A 19,380-nucleotide genomic window follows, 5' to 3' on the forward strand; every position below is an offset into this window, starting at 1 on the left:
AGCATGCAATGACAGACTGCAATGACGATGCATTGTTACTTTAGTATCTGCATTTTGTAAAGCACCTTGACCAAGAGAAAAGTGCTATATAACTTAATTACTATTCCGTTGGCGTAGTCTTGAGTATCAATTAAATCAAAATGACCTGTAGTACATGGCTATCTTGATATCAAAACAGATAGAGTCAGGTCCCACTAAACAGCATGGAGTCCATTCTGATAAAAATCTCGCACTGTGCTCTTCTTTAAATTGCTTCTGCATTTAATACCACTTAAAAAGGAACAGCAGTTACCAGCCAGCCGGGGAGAAAAAGGACATCGCTAATTGCATTGAAATGACAGCTATCCAATGGAGGTTGTTGCTAACACACTGACACACACAAACATACTCACATGCACTTGTACAAACACATACAGGCCTCCTGATGTTGCCAATTGTGAATAACATCTATAATCTCTCATCATAAATACCACACATACAACACAAGCATCAACACACAAAATACAAAAACAGACAATAATCATGTCATGATACAAGACTATTATCAGTGGCAGTGTCCTGAAGGGTAACATATATCTTAAGTATGATCTTCTGCTTTAAGACACTGTGATGATTCAGCGAGTGAACAGAAGAATATTGATTTTGCCTGGAAACCTGTGTGATGTGCATTACCGGGATGCACTTAACTGTGACATAATTTGCTGGAGATTGTAAGGGAATGTGAAGTTTAACAGCCAATGGGATTAGCTAATGGGAGATTAAAAACCCTGTTGTGGCTGCCTGTGAATGGTTGTGAAAACTAAAGAATCTGGAAAGTGTAGAACAAACTACAGAACCTCACAATGCAATTGAATACAAGTTGGTATTATTATGCATGTGTACACGATTGTGTGTGTATATCTGCAAAATTTTTATATTGCTTAGATGTTGTTACTTCAATGCCGGCTCTCTTTCTCTCTCCAAACAGAGTGAGGAGGTTAACTTTTAAAGTGGACTCAGTCATTTTATTTAAAATTGGCTCATTAAAAAAAATGTATAGCATTTTTTTGTATTTTTACATGGATTGGGTCGTTTCATGTTGCCATGTTGAAATCACATAACTAGCCGAATACTACTCATTTTTATCTCTGAGGCCCACATATAAACAGACACGTTCAATCATTGTAAACATTAATCAAGTTTGACAGCAAACAGTGCATTTCTACAGTGTTATGGGTAACCTAAAACTATTGATTTTCCATAACCCTGCCTCCACACCACCAGGTGTCAGTGTTAGTCCAAGAACTCTGTCGGCTAGCGCGACAAAACAAAAATGACTGAGTGCATCTTTAACATCTCAAAACATGGTTTAGATGTGCTCATAAGCCATTCTGAGTCAGATTTACTTACTATGTATCCATTATGGTTCACAAAGTCCGTTTTGTCATGGAATATATAATTTTGAATGCTACAGTGCAGATAGGGTTATTATGACAGCTAGGGTTTGTGATATTTACATTATGAGATGTGACACTGAGACTATATGGGCTTCAAGTGTCATTTCCTTGCACTGATATTAAAACAGCTGTTGACGGCTGAGAAGGAACAAGGCCGTTTTCTGAGGTTTGTGGAGAAGGCATTGCCAAATATCTGATTGAGATTTGTAAACCTTTGATTGTATTTCAAACCTTGTGCTTTGCCAAAAGAACTACATCTTTTTTTTTTTTTTTTTAATGTCCACATACGTTACAATGTTGTTTAGTTAGTGGTTTAGTAGTTTAGTCAGGATTAAATGTGAGGTAGTGATCATCTTCAGATAGAAAATCTACCCACAAACCTCCAAATCTGCCCATGCTTCAAGTTCTTAATCGAGTTAGCTTTCATCCGCTACTCACTGCGATTTACCATCAGCTCCCACAGATAGTGTGGTAGGAGCAGGTTCCTGGACGGATACAACATTAACAGGCAGTGGTGTTCAGGCTCCACCGGAGGCACCTGGAATATATGTAAACTGATATGTGAGACTGTCTTTCAACTATATGACTTTAAATCCAAAATTACTTGTGGAACATTATAGACTAACCAGAAGCAACACAAACCATCTAGATCTTCCTATATACCATGTCCACTTGCTCCTCAAGCAAACAAGAATCAGCAGATTTAACCATACATGACGTTCTTGGGCTAATTCACTGCTCTTGCGCAATCACTGTCATTCTTTTCAGCACAAACAAGCCTCCTTTTTATGTAAATTAGGATCATTATAGATTCAGAGTCAGCGCTATTCACCATTGCGCTATTGCGTATATTTTCAATACATTTTGGATCATGGGAGCAATTCATCAAACATTAAAGAACTGATCGTGTATGGTGTGCTATCAAACACACTTTTTAGCCAATTCAAGTGTTTGGATCACAATGTGGGAGTAATGCTGTAAGGTGCCAGTAAAAGTCTGACATATTGCAGTAGTCTGCTGCATCCTCCACAACTGAGCACTCACTTCCTGGCAGCAAAATGGAGACCTGCGCTCAGTGCATATTTTTCGGGTGTTTGCATCATTACCTGATTTGCATATTTCCTTTTGGGAACCACATGCTAAAATGGCACTATTACTAGGGTCAACTAATTTTAACACAATACTCCAGAACACTTGCTAATGATGGAAACAGCCTTACTACTGAGATCTAAGAACCAAACTTGTACCTGTTCACATATACTGTTGCATTCAACCATTGTCAGAAGTGATATTTTTAAAAAGTTCTTGCTTACGGAAATAACTGAGAGACTTCAACAGCAATATTTTTGTTACTAGATGAATAGGAAATGTGCACTGTCATATCTCTGGACAAGAACATCTGCGAGACTAGTGTCTTAGGTTAGATTGATAGAAGAAGATTCTCAAAAATGTCCTCCAGGCACAGAGTCACAGATTAGTCTATGAAGGTTAGTGAAATTTTTTTTGGTCAAATGGTTTTTCTTTTTCTTTTTTTGGCTTTGCACTGCACTTCAGTAGTTTCCTTGTTCATCCCCTTTGTCAAAATGACATGTTGACTCGCATGATTTTTTCCCATTTTCCAGTCCTCCGATAGCAGAAGGTTGGCTCGTCGCTTTTTCAGTATCAATCCTGCAATTTAGATTCTCCAACTTGTCAAAATGGAGCAGAAATGATCTTGTATAGAATGAAAATGATTAATGTCCCATGCCCTTGTGTGCTTTTCTCCGAATTCAACCACAGTAATCTTGGATTACGGAACCGGTAATAGAGTTTATTTTCTCAATATCTTCATGCAGTGATGTATTATTTCTGTGATGGAAGATTTGTCTTTGTACACTTTCTTGGAATACCCCAGATAGCCTCCCTCATTCTGTATCAAATCAGCCAATGGTGTAAGGTCTGAAGTGCTTCATCTCTGTATTCGAACCCTTTTACGGGCTTATTAAATATTAGTAAACTGAGTGGATTTACAGTGGATCTTTCCATTGATGCATGTTAATCGTATTAAAAGTGAGACTCAAAAGACTGATGAACCCACCCCCTTAGGAAGTCACTTAGCTCTTCTTGGTTAAGTCAAGTGCCTAGATTGTCTGTGGTGGTTAATATAGGAGGAGGCAGGAACGAGGCTATGGTTTTAATCTAGTTGGTGGCAGCTCCATCAGTGCTTGAAGGTGGTGCACTGTCATTGGGAGAAGCCGAGTCTAGACCTCCACTGGAGATGAGCTCAGGAGTTTTGACTGAGCTTTTCCCAGTATCAGGGGTTTTGGGAGGGGTAGTCCCCTTCACATCCAGGCCAGGAGATAAAGGTGCACTTGGCTCCTTGGATTCGGGAGTACCATTTGTAGTTGGTTTTGAATCGAGAATCGGTGAGACCGGTGGTTTAGGCTCAGGGATTGGAGAAACCGGTTTAGGATCCGGAGTCTTGAGATCAGGTGTGGGGCTTACGGCGGGTTTCTGGTCAGGGGTGCCCACTTTAGCTGGTGTGGGTTCAGGAGTAGGTGAAACTGCTGGTTTGGCATCTGGAGTAATGGCTGGTTTCGCATCGGGAGTTGGTATTAATGCTTTTGGAGATTCAGGGGTTGGACTTGGAATTGGTTTAACATCAGTTGATGTGGTCTCAGGCGCGGGACTTAATGGTTTCGGATCAGGTGTCACAGGTTGCTTGGGTTCTAGTGATGGGCTTAAGGTCGGTTTCGTTTCAGGTGGTGAGATGGTCACTTTTGGTTCAGGTGTAGCAGCAGGTTTGGGTTCAGGTGTTGGTGTTGGTGTTACTGGTGGTTTGGGTTCAGGAGAAGGTGGTGGAGGAGCCGTCGACTTGACCACATCTGTTGGTTTTAGATCTGAAATTGGTACTGGTTTTGGAGGTGAGGGGGCCGTCTTTGGCTCTGGAATTTGGTTGGGAATGGCTTTGACATCAGGGGCAGCAGAATCTGCTATGGTTGTTGTTGGGGCATCAGTGTCACTGTCAAGCGGAAGCCCAGTGGTATTAAATCCCACTCCAGAGTCACTGGTCTCCATGTTCCTCTCTTGTAGGCTTGGCTCTTTAGTAGACACCTCCAAACCCTGAAGAACATACTCAGAACTTAGCATTCTTAAAGCATTTCAACAACATTAAACATAATACAGTATTTTATACTGAGCAAATGCTTGGGGTTTATATATAATGATAGATCTAATGATTAAAATGTCTTTCAGCTTCCTGGTGCTCACCTTAATGCTGACCTCTGTGCTCTGTGATTTCTCAGTGATGTCTTCTTTCTGTGATAGGGCCGGGGCCTCCTCATTCTGACGGGTACAGGCTTCTTTCACAACCTGCAGAAATATGAGCAAAGGGCTTATAATATACTCCATTATATAAACACAGAAAGACAAAAAAAAAAGTATTATTCCTTTCATGTTGTAGAAGACATGAAATGAGAATGTAAAACATAAAGCAAATGATTGTACTTTACATGTCTATTTTATTTTCTTCTTTAAAGATTAGGTGTGTCAAATTGCTAATGGAATTGCAAAGTTTTCAGTGAGGGTTCCACAAACAATTTTCCTGTTTTTCATTGGTTAGTCAAACAGAGAACTCCAACCTCCAAATTTCGTCATTGGTTGATCTGGTGTTGCTTGTTGAGCTTGTAGGGATTATGTTTTGATAGTGCCACAGAGCCACAGTTCATAGACTTTTTGGGGAAATCAACATATGAATTACCATATGAATGAATTATTCTAAAATGAAAAGTAAATTTGAACTTTTGTTCCCTACAATTTTAACAGAAATATCTCATTCATAGTGTTGGGTACAAATGCATTTAAATAATGATAAATAAAAAAATGAAAAGTGAAATTAGTCTAATTTGATTGCATTGATATTTTGTATCTAATGCAATGACATTAATGTATCTGTAAGTGTGACCTAAGTCCAGATATTTTTTAGGGCCATTATATATTTGACTGTTTTTATTTTCTGTCCTTGGTGGCGGTGCTTACATAGGTGATAAGATGGTAAATAAGGTGGTAAATACCTGTCTGAAGGTATCTCCCTCAACTTTCCCTGCATTCTGGGCTTTCTCCTCAATGGCTCTGGCCTTTGCTGCACGTTGGCGTATCTTCACCAGACATGACACCAAGCACACCAAAAGCAGCAACACCAATAATGCTACCAGAGCGAGGATGGCAATGTAGAGTTTAGGAAGTCTGTATGCTGAGAGAGAAAGAGATACACCATTAAGTGCAAAGTATGAAAATTAAAGGTCACATTTTATTCCGTTTTTTTTTAAGGTTTATTTTAGTCGCAATGTCAGCACAGGCTTTACAAACAGACTTTTACGATATGGATTCGACAGCACCGCCACAAACAGTACGTAACCGTGTTCATTAATGCCTGATCTGTGATCATTGATTTCTGATGTGTAGCTAATTATTGAAGTTCACACAGACTTTCTTTCTAAATCGTTTAAAGGGGTCATGAACTGGCTTTTTAAAAAAATTTATTCTGTTGTCTGAGGTCTACTTGTGACGTTAGCATGGTTTTTGTATTCAAAAACATCATAATGAATAAGTAATAGGCTATTTTCTTCCATGGTTTTGAGCCTCTCTCAAGATACGCTCGGTTTTAATGGGCGTGCTGCACTGAAGATTTGGAAGTAAAGGCCCACACCTAGGATTGGATAAGATTTGCATATTTAATGAGCTTCGGCTCCCCGGCGAGTACGCGTGAGGCATTGTTTTGAAAGCGGCAACTGGAATGAGTTGTCCCTCAGGGCTCGCAAAATGTCTCTATCAAACAAACACAATCATTTATCTCTCATCCACCCACAATTAATATGAATGTTCTTTTACATTACTTGGCCCGCCCGATCGGTGGATATAAGCTCGAACCGTGCATCACACACACACGCACGCGCCAAGTACGTTGCAGAGAGCAAAAACTTCCCCGATTGTATTTTTCCTTCAAATATCAAGTCAAGAGAGTGAACAACGCACATCCTCGGGACGTTTGGCTTTGCGAGCCCTGTGACAGTGGTAAGTTATGTTTAGTTGGACATGTACAATCTGTAACAATGCAATACTAACACATATAAAAAAATGTTTTTACTCACATTAGTGTGTTGCTTCATTCATTCATGTAAATTAATCTCATCCTGTCTGCAAATCCAGTCTCGTGTACAAACGAATCCGGTGAAATGAACATACGTGCAATGTCTTCCCCACGTAAGCTGGATATTCATTCAAAATAAAGTTCAACCACACATTTCCAATATTAGAATCCGAAGGAAGCTTATGCAGCGACTGTGTTCTTCCACAACCAGGCACAGCTCAATATCTTGCTATCTTCGGCATGTTTATTGCTCGGTAGCGCGATCCGTTTAGCTCCACGAGTCTCTCTGAACAGATTACCCATTAAAAGTTCTTTCAGCCAATAGAATTGCTCTGGGGTCCTAAGCGGACACTATTTCACTGGAGGACACGATAAGACCCTTTTCACAGACTGTGATGACACGTTTTAACGGTCATCAATATCGTAAATCCTGCAACGTTTTTTGTGTTTTCATTTAAAAAAAATATATCTAGATTTATAACACGAATACTTTGTATTTTATTACTTTTGCATTAAATTACAAAAAACAAGTTACTGCTGCTGTAAGGGTGTTTTTAATACAGCGTCTATGGGAGTGATGGTAAAAATTAACATCTTTCTCTCTTTTGACTGCCGTTATCAATCTCACTCTATTTTTTTCCCTCTTTTTGAAAGTTGTGAAATCACTATTGTGGAGTTTTTCTTTTGCTATTTGAACAAATGGGCACACAAAAAAAATATTGAATGTGTTCTCTCATTCACAGCTATAATAGTTAACCCAACTATGACCACTTCTGCTCTGAGAAACCCGGAAATGTGAAAAGGGTCTTTTCCATAGACCGTAAAAGAAATGTACACAGCGACCCCATAGACTTCAACGGAGGAAAGTGAAATCAATTAAAAGCACTCACTTCCTGATGGCTGAGCGTACTGCGCAGCCTCAGACTGAGCTTGACGACGTAGATGTGGCGTGAGCAACCTGTCTGACAGTTGTAAGTCTTCTAGTAGTTGTGCAAAGTGAAATCTGAATCACCGAATCTTGCAGAGACGGAGAGCGTGAGCAGGAGCAACTTTCGGTAAGTATTCTGATTAATTATTTAGTAATTTTGCATAGTGTGGCGAGCAGCGAGGCTGAGGGACCGTGAGAGCGGGACGAGGCCGCGGCCATTATGTTTGATGAGCGCCAGCTGCGTGCCGCATCGGCCTCGTGTCTCACGGAGGAGTGACGGGAGCATAAAGGAGGAGCGACGACAGTGAAGGACGAGAGAGGGCTAGGCCTGGATTTTAATTTGTGTTTTGTTTACGTTTTGTTATGTGTGTGCACGGCAGTCGTCCATGAGGGGCTGCCGCTTTTACTTTCATTTTGTGTTCATTTATTTTATTAAAGTTGTTGAATGTTCGCTGCTTCCCGCCTCCTTCTTCCCACACGAACTAACATTACTACACATAGTATTTATTTATTTTAATAAATTGCCTCATAGACAGTAAAAGATTGCGCTCGAACTTCTCCTATACGGGTGTATACAGTAATTTCTCTACTGTGCGACAGAGTCGCATGGTTATGACTCAATCGTTAGCCTATTTTTACAAAAACGGCTTCTACGGGGCGATAGTGTAAGATACAAGGTAATGGAGCCTTTTATACATTGTCGTGTTTCTTTAGAAATAAACAATGGACAAATGGAGTCTTTAAATGCCTCAGATGTAAAATTATTTGCTGTCAAAGTGACGCCAAAATGAATGGGAGTCAATGGGATGCTATCAGCAGGTGATGGCTTGGTTAGCAATGGCTGCCCCTATGGAAGGTACGCTTTCCCGGTGCTGGATTACCCCCTTGGTCTTTTCTCATGACAGCGGCGTTTCTGCATTCTATGGCCCTGATCACACAGAACGCGTTTTTGCAGTGAGAGGCGCCTTTTTTTAATAGATTTTTGTTAGCAGAGAGCGTTATGCGCGCTGCTTATGCGCCCTGGGCACCTCGCATTTGAACCGCCTGCTGCGCCTGAAGTTGAAAAAAAATCATCTCTGAGCGGAAAAGCGCCTGACGTAATCACGTTTGTTTTCTATTGTCCAATCGAATGACTGGAGAGGCGGGCCTTCCGTTGTGGCGACCATTACCTTGATGAGACTGACAGGACAGCTGATTCGGGGGTTTCTTAGCAACATAAAAAAAACCCGCAGCGTTTCGCCTCGCGTTTTCGAACCTGAAAAACGTGTTCTGTGTGATCGGGGCCCAAGACGTCAATGGTCAACATATCCTGAGATCGAGCGTTTTCTGGGCCTGGTGTCAATAAAAACTTTTCTTTGACTAACAAAGAAGTTTTCAGCTCTGAAACTTACAGGATATTCTTATATCATGATGAACTTTTATATATCAAAGGCTCAAGGGAAAGTTGATTTCTCAATTCATCACCCCTGTTTATGCATCCGTGAATCAAACCAGTGACAAAACGATCAACTTCACATTGTGGGGGGGAGGGGGGGTTGTCTGAGGGTTGCCCCCCTTAAAAATATAATAAAAAAACACATTGTGTATTGTAAATAATATATTGATATATACTTACAATAATTGTGTAAGTAGTAAAATAATAAAAACGCAAACGGGGCAAAAAAAAAAGTTTTTTTTTCAGAGAACACTCTCTTTATAATCTTAGGAGCTGTAAATCAACTGCTGTTATAATGAATGACACTGTTATGATGCACAACACAGCTCTTACTGTATTCATGTCGATATTGTGTTTGCTGTTAGTTGTGGTGAAAGCATTTTGTGAGAGAAATAGTGCAATGACGAGATCACTGCATTCACGCGATAAACAGATGGTCTGTGTACTCAATGCTCATCACTACAGCCTTTCATGTGATGAGAAAAGATATAAAAAAATAATGCTATAATCAACACTTTCACGATTTTTTAATCTCGACTGCTGTAATAGTAAAAAAAACTTAGTAAAAGTATTCAAGAGGGGTTCCACATGTTACAAAGTTCGTAGAATAAGGAGGAAGAAGACAGGGTCGGCGTGACTAGGACTCGTGTTTATTCAGAACTCTCAGATACAAACAAAATAAACTTGCGCTCACAGCGCTCTCAACTACTCAGTACAATATAACTTTCTCAGCCATCTTTCTCCAGCTCTCCGTCTCTCTGGTCCACGAGTGCCCAGTCTGTCTCTTTGGCAGTGCTTGCTTTCTTCTGGCTTATATACTATCTCGCCGGGCTAATCTCTGCAATCAGACACAAAAACTCACAGCCACTCTCCCGACTCTCTCTCTTCGTGTAGACCAAGCGGCAACCTCTCCCAGTTTCTCTTGAAGGCAATACGGAAGTGACTTAAACTGTAATTCATCGACTGGCCACTATAGACAGGCTCCAGAAGGGAGCAGAATCTCATTGAGCCTAATGTTAAAATGCCCAACTTTACAGCAGAAAAAAAACATGTTTACAGCCTGGTGCAAATAGTGGTTTTGGTCTATACATATCTAATTTTGCCCTTCATGACAGGGTCATGAACAACTGTGAGGGGGGGGGGGGGGGGCTTCAAACAGAGCATTCAAGCCAGAGGGCTAAAATTAGGATAGAAAGACATTTTATGATATAAAAATCCTACTAACAATATAAGTACACCTCAGGAAACATTATAAAATAAAATAAAAAATCCACGCCATGGGACCTTTTAAATAAACTGTTATTTTCCCTTTGCCATCTTGCATCTCCTTACCTTCTATCTCCAGGTAGACATCAGACACCTGAAAATCCTGGTGGTCAGTCACACTGAAAACTCCAGCATCACCGGCCTTCACATCGGTCAGAAGACACATAGAATCCTCCAAAGAGAAGCGACCTTCGAGATCCAGGTTAGTAGGCAGTTTGAGCTCTCCACTCTCCATAATCAAATACTTATTGTTATCCGACTTCGGGGTGTAAAACAGGCGAGCTAAGGAGCTATTTAGGGGCAGGTTTATCTTCAGACTGCTACCATATGAAAGGGTTACAAATATCAGATGTGCTGGAAGAAATACAAAAGAAGGACAAAAAGAAAGAAAGCTGTTACTGAAGCTGAGGTGTTCAGCTATTTTCTAAGATGACGTCATGAAAGTGAAGAAAGTAGAAAAAGAGTCGGTAGGGAGGAGAAAGCATAAATGTTTTAGGGAATAAATGCTGCAGGCAGAGAATGACAGACTTCATTCCATCTGTCTCTCTTCCCGTCTTTGTAATTAGCCTACTATCCTTTATTTTTTGTTTTATGATGTACCTGAAGAGTACTCAACACTCTTAAATATAAAGGTAATTTATTGGCATCAATGGTTCCACGAAGAAAGGCTCTTTATAGTGGAAAAATATTATTTCAATGATTATATAACAGCAAAAAAAACCTTTGGAAGCTTTATTTTTAGCAGTGTTCACACCTCAGTTTTTATCTTTGCCTCCAGGATACTTGATTCTGATTGGTCAGATGGAGTTTTTGTATAATGACCTCTAAACTGTTTATTTGACCATTGTCCCCAGCAAACAATCTTCTGCACTAGTTTCACATATCTCATATCACTCTGTGGCCACTTTCTTTTCTCATAATCAAATAATTTCACCACAAATCAATATTTCCATTTATTTATAGCCATGTAATGTGCGGTAAAATGTTCAGCTATTCGGTTATTAGTGCAATATAAATCCCTTCGGGATGATACAAGACCCTTCCGCTTCACATTGTGATCTTAGTCACCTTCTCAATGATTATTTTAAGGACTGGCAGATTTGACTTTATTATCCTATTTCATTTCTCCTTCAAAATGTTTTCCATAGCTACTCATATATTATTATGTTATCTCAATTACCATGTAGTGTAAATAATTGCTGTACTTGCTTCATTCAGAAGGTCAGGATTAGGACAATAATGTCATTTAAATAATATTGTTGTGTCGTGAACCATTGGAAATGTGCTTCCTGCTCTCACCTTTAACATTCAGGCAGATCTTCTTCTTGATTTTCCCATTGGAATCGCTGAAGGTGTAACTGCCTTCATCAGCCCCTGTAACAGCATGCAGAGTGAACTTTTGAGGAGTGATCTCAATGCGCTCCTGGTAATTCTCCTTGGGCGATCCATCATCTTTCAGCAGGTCCACAGCCGGAAGTGAAGTCTGATTGGCCTCAACTGAGCTGTGACGAAAGCCCACAAGCACCGGCTCCGAGATATCATTGAGAGAAACGTGAAAATCTGAACCATACTTAACCATGAGCTCACTTGAGCAATCTGGAAAAGTAAAAGAGAGAAAGAAAAGAAAAGAAAAGAAAAGGAAGATTTTTACAATTTCCGAAGAAGTTGGGCTAGCCATGCATTAGAATTGCGTATTAAAAATGTGTTCTAAGAACTATTAGATAAACTATTATTTATCATAACATTAAACTAGAATGAAATGTCTGTCCCCCAATAAAGTGTATATTATGTCCTGTCCCATATTAGAAGTAGACAGTTGGACGTTCTCAACTGTATCCAACAAAATCATACATCATTCTGATATTGTCTATTGAATTAACATTCAATTCATTGTAGTAAAACACATTTGAATTATTACATTTTAAAATCCAGATGCATACAGTAATTACAAAAGCCACAATGAACAGTAATCTTTTGCATATTTTCTACAGCATGGTGAGAAGACAAGTGATTTCATTCCACTTTCTCAATCCCTGTTGACTGCATGTGTCAAGTTGAACCTTTAATCCCATTACACACATTATTATAAAAAAACAATTATACAATAAGCAAAAAGTGCAAACCTACATTTGGTTAAAAAAGAAAAGTATTTTCAGCAGTATTTGCAGTATTCATTTTTAAATTTTATTATTAAATTGTTTTATGTTTATTAGAAAATGTAGACATAATTGCAAACCCCACTCAAAACAGCTCAGTTTGACTTTCCTGAAATCTTCCTCACTCTGACCTATTATTGAAAGAAAAAAAGGCCATATTTTGTACCGCTTACAAGGTAAGTGTTAGCCAGCACCACTAATAATGGGAGAAACAGATAGTTGGGTAGAGAGAAAGAAGGATCTTTAGGGAGAGAAGAACGGAAGGCAACTAGTGTGTCTTGACAGAGCTACAATTACTGCAGGAGGTCATTAAACCTCCCTTACTGTTCACCACATGACTTCCTATAATAATGGAAGTCACTCAGAGCTATTCTAGTATGAAAGTGTGCATCCCATTTCGTGTACAAGCTGCTGTTCAAAGTGAGCGAACAGTTTTTTGGTTTTATGACATGAAAAGGATGCAGTACCTCTAACATAGAGTGTGATGCGTGTAACATCCTCTGTGGTTTGGTCAGATGTGATGGTGTAGACTCCTTCGTCACTTTCTCCAACATTCTCCAAGATCAGGTGGGTCAAAGCAATGTTGAGTTTGGCACGAAGATCAACCACTTCACCAGAACTCATCAGCGGCTTCTCTTGTCCTCGAGCAATCGAGCGCCTGAACGACACGTCAGCTTTACCTGCCGGCATGGGGATGTGGAAGTCTTCCCCAAAAAACAGAGTCTGGGACACTTCTTGGGCTACAAGAACCACAAAAATAAAGAGAGATTTGTATTGTGTTGAACTGGTAATTTTATTTTATATTAATAAATGATTCAAATAAAAAAGTGACTTGTTGTTTTTACCTTTCAGAGTTGCAGAGAGTGCTAAAAATCCCAAAAGAAAAGCACCAGTGTTTAGATTAACAAACACATTCATTAGCAGCATAATGTGACATCAACTAGTCAAATCATACAGAAAATGAGAATATATTTTCAATTACATTTACATGTTTTATGTTGTATTTGAATATCAAATTAAATAATTAAACATTGATTAAACATCTGTTCATGCCATATACCGCATGTCATACTGTCTGACATTTCTTATTTATTAATATGACAATTCTTATGGAAAGACAAGTTTTTTGCAATATTTTAAAGAAAATGTTTTAATAATATTTTAGTGGACAAAGCCATTTAGTTAAAATGCACATCTGATCATTTCAAAGCACAAGAACTAATTTACTACTTTGAGTTAAGGATACTTATTTATTAATATTGAGATTCCAATATCAGTCATTTTGTGTCAAATCAAGAAAATTCTTGATTTTGTTCATTGTTTTCCTGAAAAAAAGACAAACACAAGTAGTGATGAAAGCCAAAATATTAAATGTCATGGATGAACAGTATATTTACTGAATAATCCACAATTTTGTTGAGGGGGTCGAAATATGACGTGGGATGTAGTGCCAAAATACTGGGGGTGGGGGTAAAAATTACTTTAGAAAGATGGCAGCATAATTATTTAATTTTTACACAGATTGGTAAGTGTATTAATAAAATATGTTGACTATAGCAATCTTTGTTGCATTATATGCCAATGATGACAGTTCAAAAATTGGAATAAGCACTTGTGTTTTGCATGTAACTCAAGAAGTATTAAAGATATTTTAATATGCTTTTAGATTCTGGTTCTTAATGAATGTAGATCAAATTTTACTATTCAATATTACTTTTCATTAGTATTCATAATCATTTGTAAGCATTGCATTGAATACATGTGTGTTAGAAGGCAAGGGAGAGTTTCCATGTGTGTGAGTTGGGAGACAGCATAAATGTGTGTGTGTAAGTTTCAATGCATATGTTGACTTATGCATTCCATTTTAATGGAAACCATATGTTCTTCTGGGTGTATAAAACACAATCCCTTTGTCTGGAGAGCAGAGAACGGACGATGGAGAACGAGAGAGAAGCTGCGTATAACAACTTTCCAGAAACAGTCTTTCTCTCGTGTCTGACAAAATATTAAAATAAAGAGATCTCTTGACAAAGCAACTGGTGTTTGGTCCCGTGAATTAAACAACGGGAATTAAACAAAGGGGCTAATTCCAAATCTACAATGAACTTTTCTTTTAGTATCATATTTTTAAAGGCCCAATAGTGTTCATTTTGAGAGAAATGAGGATTTCAATGTGGCTTCATGAGTAAATTGTACACATTTTCAGTGGTCAAAAACCAAATGTGGGCCTCTTTGCATACAGCTAATACTTTATCTTTTAAAGAAGAATATTTGAAGAGCAAATAATGTTAAAACTAAAAATGTATCTTGTTTTTTCAATTAAAACAGTTGAACAGAACATACCTGTCTGATGGCCACACATTACAGTATTTTTCCGAAGTTTGCATGACTGTAACTCTAAAGGTATTAAACATTATCTTAATATCCTTCTAGATTCTCATTCTTAATACGCTTTTCTTTTGTAATCTTTATTTTAAGGGCCATATATGGTTCAATCCCATAGATATATGTTTCAATGTGGCTCATGTTCAAATTGTTGAATTTGACCAATTTTCAATTGGCGAAAACCAAATATGGGTTTCAAACAGCTGATTCTTATTGTGTTTAAAAAAAAGAATGTCTGAAGAATTCATAATGTTGAAACTAGAAATGTATCTAGTTTATTCAGAATGAGATTTTAAGGATATTAAGACATTTTTAATACTTCTTGAGTTACAGGCAGGCAAACTTTGGAAAAATAATATGTGTGGCACTCAGACAGGTTCTATGTAATAGTGTTGATAGAAAAATATGAGTTTCAACATTATTTGTTCTTTTAAAAGAAAAAAGGATCAGCTGTATGTGACCCACATTTAGTTTTTGACCACTGAAAATGTGCACAATTGACCAATTTACTCATGAAGTATCATGAAGTATTCTCTGGAAATGAACCATATTGGGCCTAAAAAATTAAGATTCTTATACAAAGAAAAGTTTGTTAACAATCCGAATTTAAAAGCATATTAAGATTTATTTAATAGATCTTGAGTTACAGGCATACAAACTTCATACAAAAAACATGCAACAAATATAGTGAAAGTCAACAGATTTTACTAATAGACTTACCAATCTCTGTGTGAAAATAAATGTACAAAATATACCAAATACAGTGGATTACTCAGTAAATATACTTCCATGACATTTAATATTTTGGCTTTCATCACTACTTATGTTTGTCTTTCGTCAGAAAAAATATTAACAAAATCATTTGAGCCCAATACATAATTTGTATGAAAACTACACGGAAATACGATAATATACATTCATTATAGATGCACATTTAATATTACTTGTCAAGTTCATTATATAACTAAAAGCTATGTACAGTGTACAGTCTTTGCAAGCTGGTACATTCAATAGTCAATTGCCATTTGTAAGAACATTACAGCACTTGTGGAGCTGGACTGTAATTAAAGAACTACAATAGCTATTTGCATGTCAGAGCCACTGTCCTTAACATTTCCGCACAAGAAACAACACTTTGTATAGTGATAATAATGATACAGTAGATCAACCTCTCAAAAGACTCACAAGCACTCTTTCTTACCTGAGTAGAACAGCACGCTTAAGACGAGCAGTCTCAGATTCTGCATATTGGCTCTGAAAACATTTACACATGAAAATACATTTACATTAAAAGAGGATTTAAATTCTTAACACTGACATTGTGATTGTATAAGTTTCATGGTACATTGCTCACTTGCATTCCTGCTAGAGAAAAGGACAATGATCAAAATGGCAGTGTTGGCAAATGGACACGGGTCGATTGAGTGATTGATGTGGACCTATGAATATAGGGTGCGACTATAAAACAAATCATTTTATGTAAACGTTAATGTTACCAGACATCTATGTTTTTCAGCTTTATGGGAGACGTGGGAGCTCTGATCATCAGACAACGGATTTAAAAGGCGCTGTGTTGACAAATGAGCCTCTCTTTAAAGAGCTATTTGGACGTGTCAGTAATTGTGGGTTTATTGGCTTGACTTGTGTATTGCTTATCTGACATTGATCTGGCATCCCAGAGGAGAATTATAATGAATAGTAAGAACATACAATTTATTGAGATTCCCAGTTAAGGTTTATCACCAATAAATTACCTTGGTCAAGCAATTTCATGAGAAATTGTGCTTTTAGATACATTGCTTTCTGTGGGTTTGTGTCTTTATAAATGCACATGGAATGAGAAACATGACATCATTTGGGTGGATCATTATCTTCATAATCAAGACGGGATGATATTTAATGACTGAAGACATTAAAAATGTGAGAGGTAATGAAATGAGACTATTTATCTTTTAGCCTAATTGTTCGACAAAAATCTCTCTTTCCTTGGTGTTTTGAACTGTTTTGCCTTTTTACACAACTTTTCATTTTCTGTGCTGATTTTAGAGGATTTAAATATGGTCATAAGTGTTACATAGAAGAGTAGACACTTATTGGAAGTTGAGAGCGTAAGTGAAATATTCAAAACACACACACACACACACACACACACACACACACACACACACACACACACACACACACACACACACACACACACACACACACTATATATATATATATATATATATATATATATATTATATATATATATATATATATATATATATATATATATATATATATATATATATATATATATATATATATAGCATAAGTGAAATACACACACACACATATATAATTATATTTATTAAATATTTAAGTAAATGAAAGATAACTTGAAATAAAGATTTCCAGTTTCCAGTGACTGTGGAAAAATATTTTGATGCACAAACTGTACTTTATAATTAACATAATACTTAAAATTATATGTAATTTGATTAAGGTGGCATCATATTATGTGTGATGGTCTGTAATGTGGAACACATAATAACATGGCAAGATATTAAGAAAACCTTTGCCAGGCCAGACATTGGACAGCAAGGCAAGCATCGAGAACCGCAAATGCATTTAGGCCATTCAGTGATTTCATAACAGACTTCTGCTCAGAATTTTGCATATGAACATTCATATTGACATTCAGTTAAGAAAAAAAAAGAAAAGAAAAGAAAATGAGTACATATCTTTTTCTCTCTCTGGACCATGAGACACATGTGCTAAAAGCATCGGCACTTTTTTAGTTTCATATGGACAGTGCCATCTGGTCCACTTGGCATGCTTCTCTCTCTCTCTCTCTCTCTCTCTCTCTCTCTCTCTCTCTCTCTCTCTCTCTCTCTCTCTCTCTCTCTCTCTCTCTCTCTCTCTCTCTCTCTCTCTCTCTCCCTCTCTCTCTCTCTCTCTCTCTCTCTCTCTCTCTCTCTCTCAGTATGACACCTCATACAGCACCCTCACAGTTCCTCTCTTATAAGACAGCATACATAAAACATGGAGGCAGAAATGCAGACTGGGTGCTCATATTCAACATAAGATGCTGTTCTCCTGAGTGTAATGCAAACGATGAATCAGAGCTCAAATCCACCTGCTGCAGATAGCCAGTCTCTATATGAACTGCAATATCATATATTGGAAAATTATGCCAGAAGCAGGCTGTGTAAACCAGGGAAATAAAACAAGATAAATAGGGGCTCAGGGAAATCAAGCTCAACCTTTAGAAAGGTGCTTGGTAGCAAATTCATAATGTGGTTATTGATGTTAGAAGCAGGTCATCTCCTAAGAGACCATGCAGGACTGGGCATCTGGAAATTACTTCCAGACCATTCCATTCAGACTAATTTACTATATAGCCTATATCCTGGATCATAATGTATTTTAAAGCCTTGAACCAGACGATCAATTCAAAAGGCGATATTGTAGTTAAAAGGGTCTGATGTATGACTTGAAAAGCGATGAGATCATGGCTGTGTCTCACAACCTAGTGAGCTGCCTACCTAGGCACCACTTTGGGGCATCATTATGGTTAGAAATATGGCGTATAGATAAGCACAAGGATAGGTTTTGAGACACGGCCCGTAGGCTATGTAAGCAGCGGGGGCGGCGGAAGCTTTGACTTACCGCATATTCCCTGTATTTCTGAGGAAAACCTTCAAATGATCTTATCCCCTCCCAATCATAAAACTATTTGCCAGTCAAACAAATTTTCTCTCGGTCACACGATGAGAAAGATCGCCCACACATGTTCGGGTTATTACGGTGCAACATCCTTATTGAACCGCAGTCAACCGGCAAAATTAGTCTCAAATAAGAATTATATAAAATCTAGATTATTAATGTTATTATAAAAGTGACATTTTTCGAGCTCATCGCGACAAACAGGTCTAATTATCACATTTGCTTTTCTCATCCTAATTTTCACGGCATTCCATCTCAAAGCATATTTTAATAGAAACATTTAATATGTTAATAAAGGATGCTCGCGAGCTGACGGGGCATTTGATGTGATGCTATGCAGAACAGGGCGCAAATCTCTTCAACAAGCCTAAATGCTCTTTTAAACCTCTAAATAAGCATCTTACGCCTTATTGTATTCGCGTTCCAACAGCAACTTTATCCAATCGGAAAAGTACCAGACGAAGCAGAAACTGCAGAATTTAACCCTTCAATTCCTGCAACCCAAAGCCAGCTGCCCGTTTATGACATCTCTGCCGCAAAATTGATATTCTCCCTTACCGTGTTCACAGCTCACCTCCAATATGGTCCACAAATGATAGACTGGAAAAGGAGGGAATTCCGTAAATTCGTCCCTTTCTGCTTCCTTTCCACCTCGAAAATCACTTAAGGACTAAGATGCACCTCAGGAATCCGTCCGGTATCTCGCAGCGTCTCGAGTGCGGTCGGTAAAGCCCGGCGCTTCAACCCCTTATGGGCGTGTCAACGGACCCGAACACACTCAGACAACCTTTGCAGAACCGACGTGAAGGTCTTTAAGGTGTTCTTCAGATCGATCCATCACCGAGACCAACGCCCTTATGAATAAAAATGGGCACTAGACCATTTTGCTGTTTTTATCTGTATGTTGTGTCTTTTTATCAACAGTTTTTAAGCAC

The 19,380-nt window shown here is 38.1% G+C and overlaps 1 protein-coding gene across 2 annotated transcripts; it reads right to left on the reverse strand.

Moving 5' to 3' along the window:
• Positions 1–1,712: 1,712 nt before the first annotated feature.
• On the reverse strand, positions 1,713–19,308 carry LOC307138100 (uncharacterized protein). 2 transcript variants are annotated; one of them, XM_079836242.1, is made up of 9 exons: positions 19,020–19,165; positions 15,936–15,988; positions 13,195–13,215; positions 12,817–13,089; positions 11,493–11,789; positions 10,260–10,547; positions 5,489–5,667; positions 4,686–4,787; positions 1,713–4,538 (listed from the first exon to the last, which is right to left on the reverse strand). In XM_079836242.1, the coding sequence occupies exons 2-9, from the start codon at positions 15,979–15,981 to the stop codon at positions 3,615–3,617; spliced, it is 2,130 nt and encodes a 709-aa protein (XP_079692368.1). In that variant the 5' UTR covers positions 15,982–15,988; positions 19,020–19,165; the 3' UTR covers positions 1,713–3,614. The 2 variants fall into 2 exon arrangements, with proteins under 2 accessions (XP_079692368.1, XP_079692367.1); XM_079836241.1 differs by having other exon boundaries at positions 2,971–4,538; positions 19,004–19,308.
• Positions 19,309–19,380: the final 72 nt, after the last annotated feature.

The sequence above is a fragment of the Gobio gobio genome (assembly GCF_949357685.1).
Source record: "Gobio gobio genome assembly, chromosome: 15".
Classification (NCBI taxonomy): Eukaryota; Metazoa; Chordata; class Actinopteri; order Cypriniformes; family Gobionidae; genus Gobio; species Gobio gobio.

Coding starts and splice junctions, on each gene's coding strand:
- LOC307138100 (XM_079836242.1), bottom strand. CDS start 15,981: ATGCAGAATCTGAGACTGCTCGTCTTAAGCGTGCTGTTCTACTCAG. Junction 10,548..11,492: donor GATCTGCCTGAATGTTAAAG/GTGAGAGCAGGA, acceptor TATTTCTTCCAG/CACATCTGATATTTGTAACC. Junction 4,788..5,488: donor AGGGAGATACCTTCAGACAG/GTATTTACCACC, acceptor ATATTTCTGCAG/GTTGTGAAAGAAGCCTGTAC.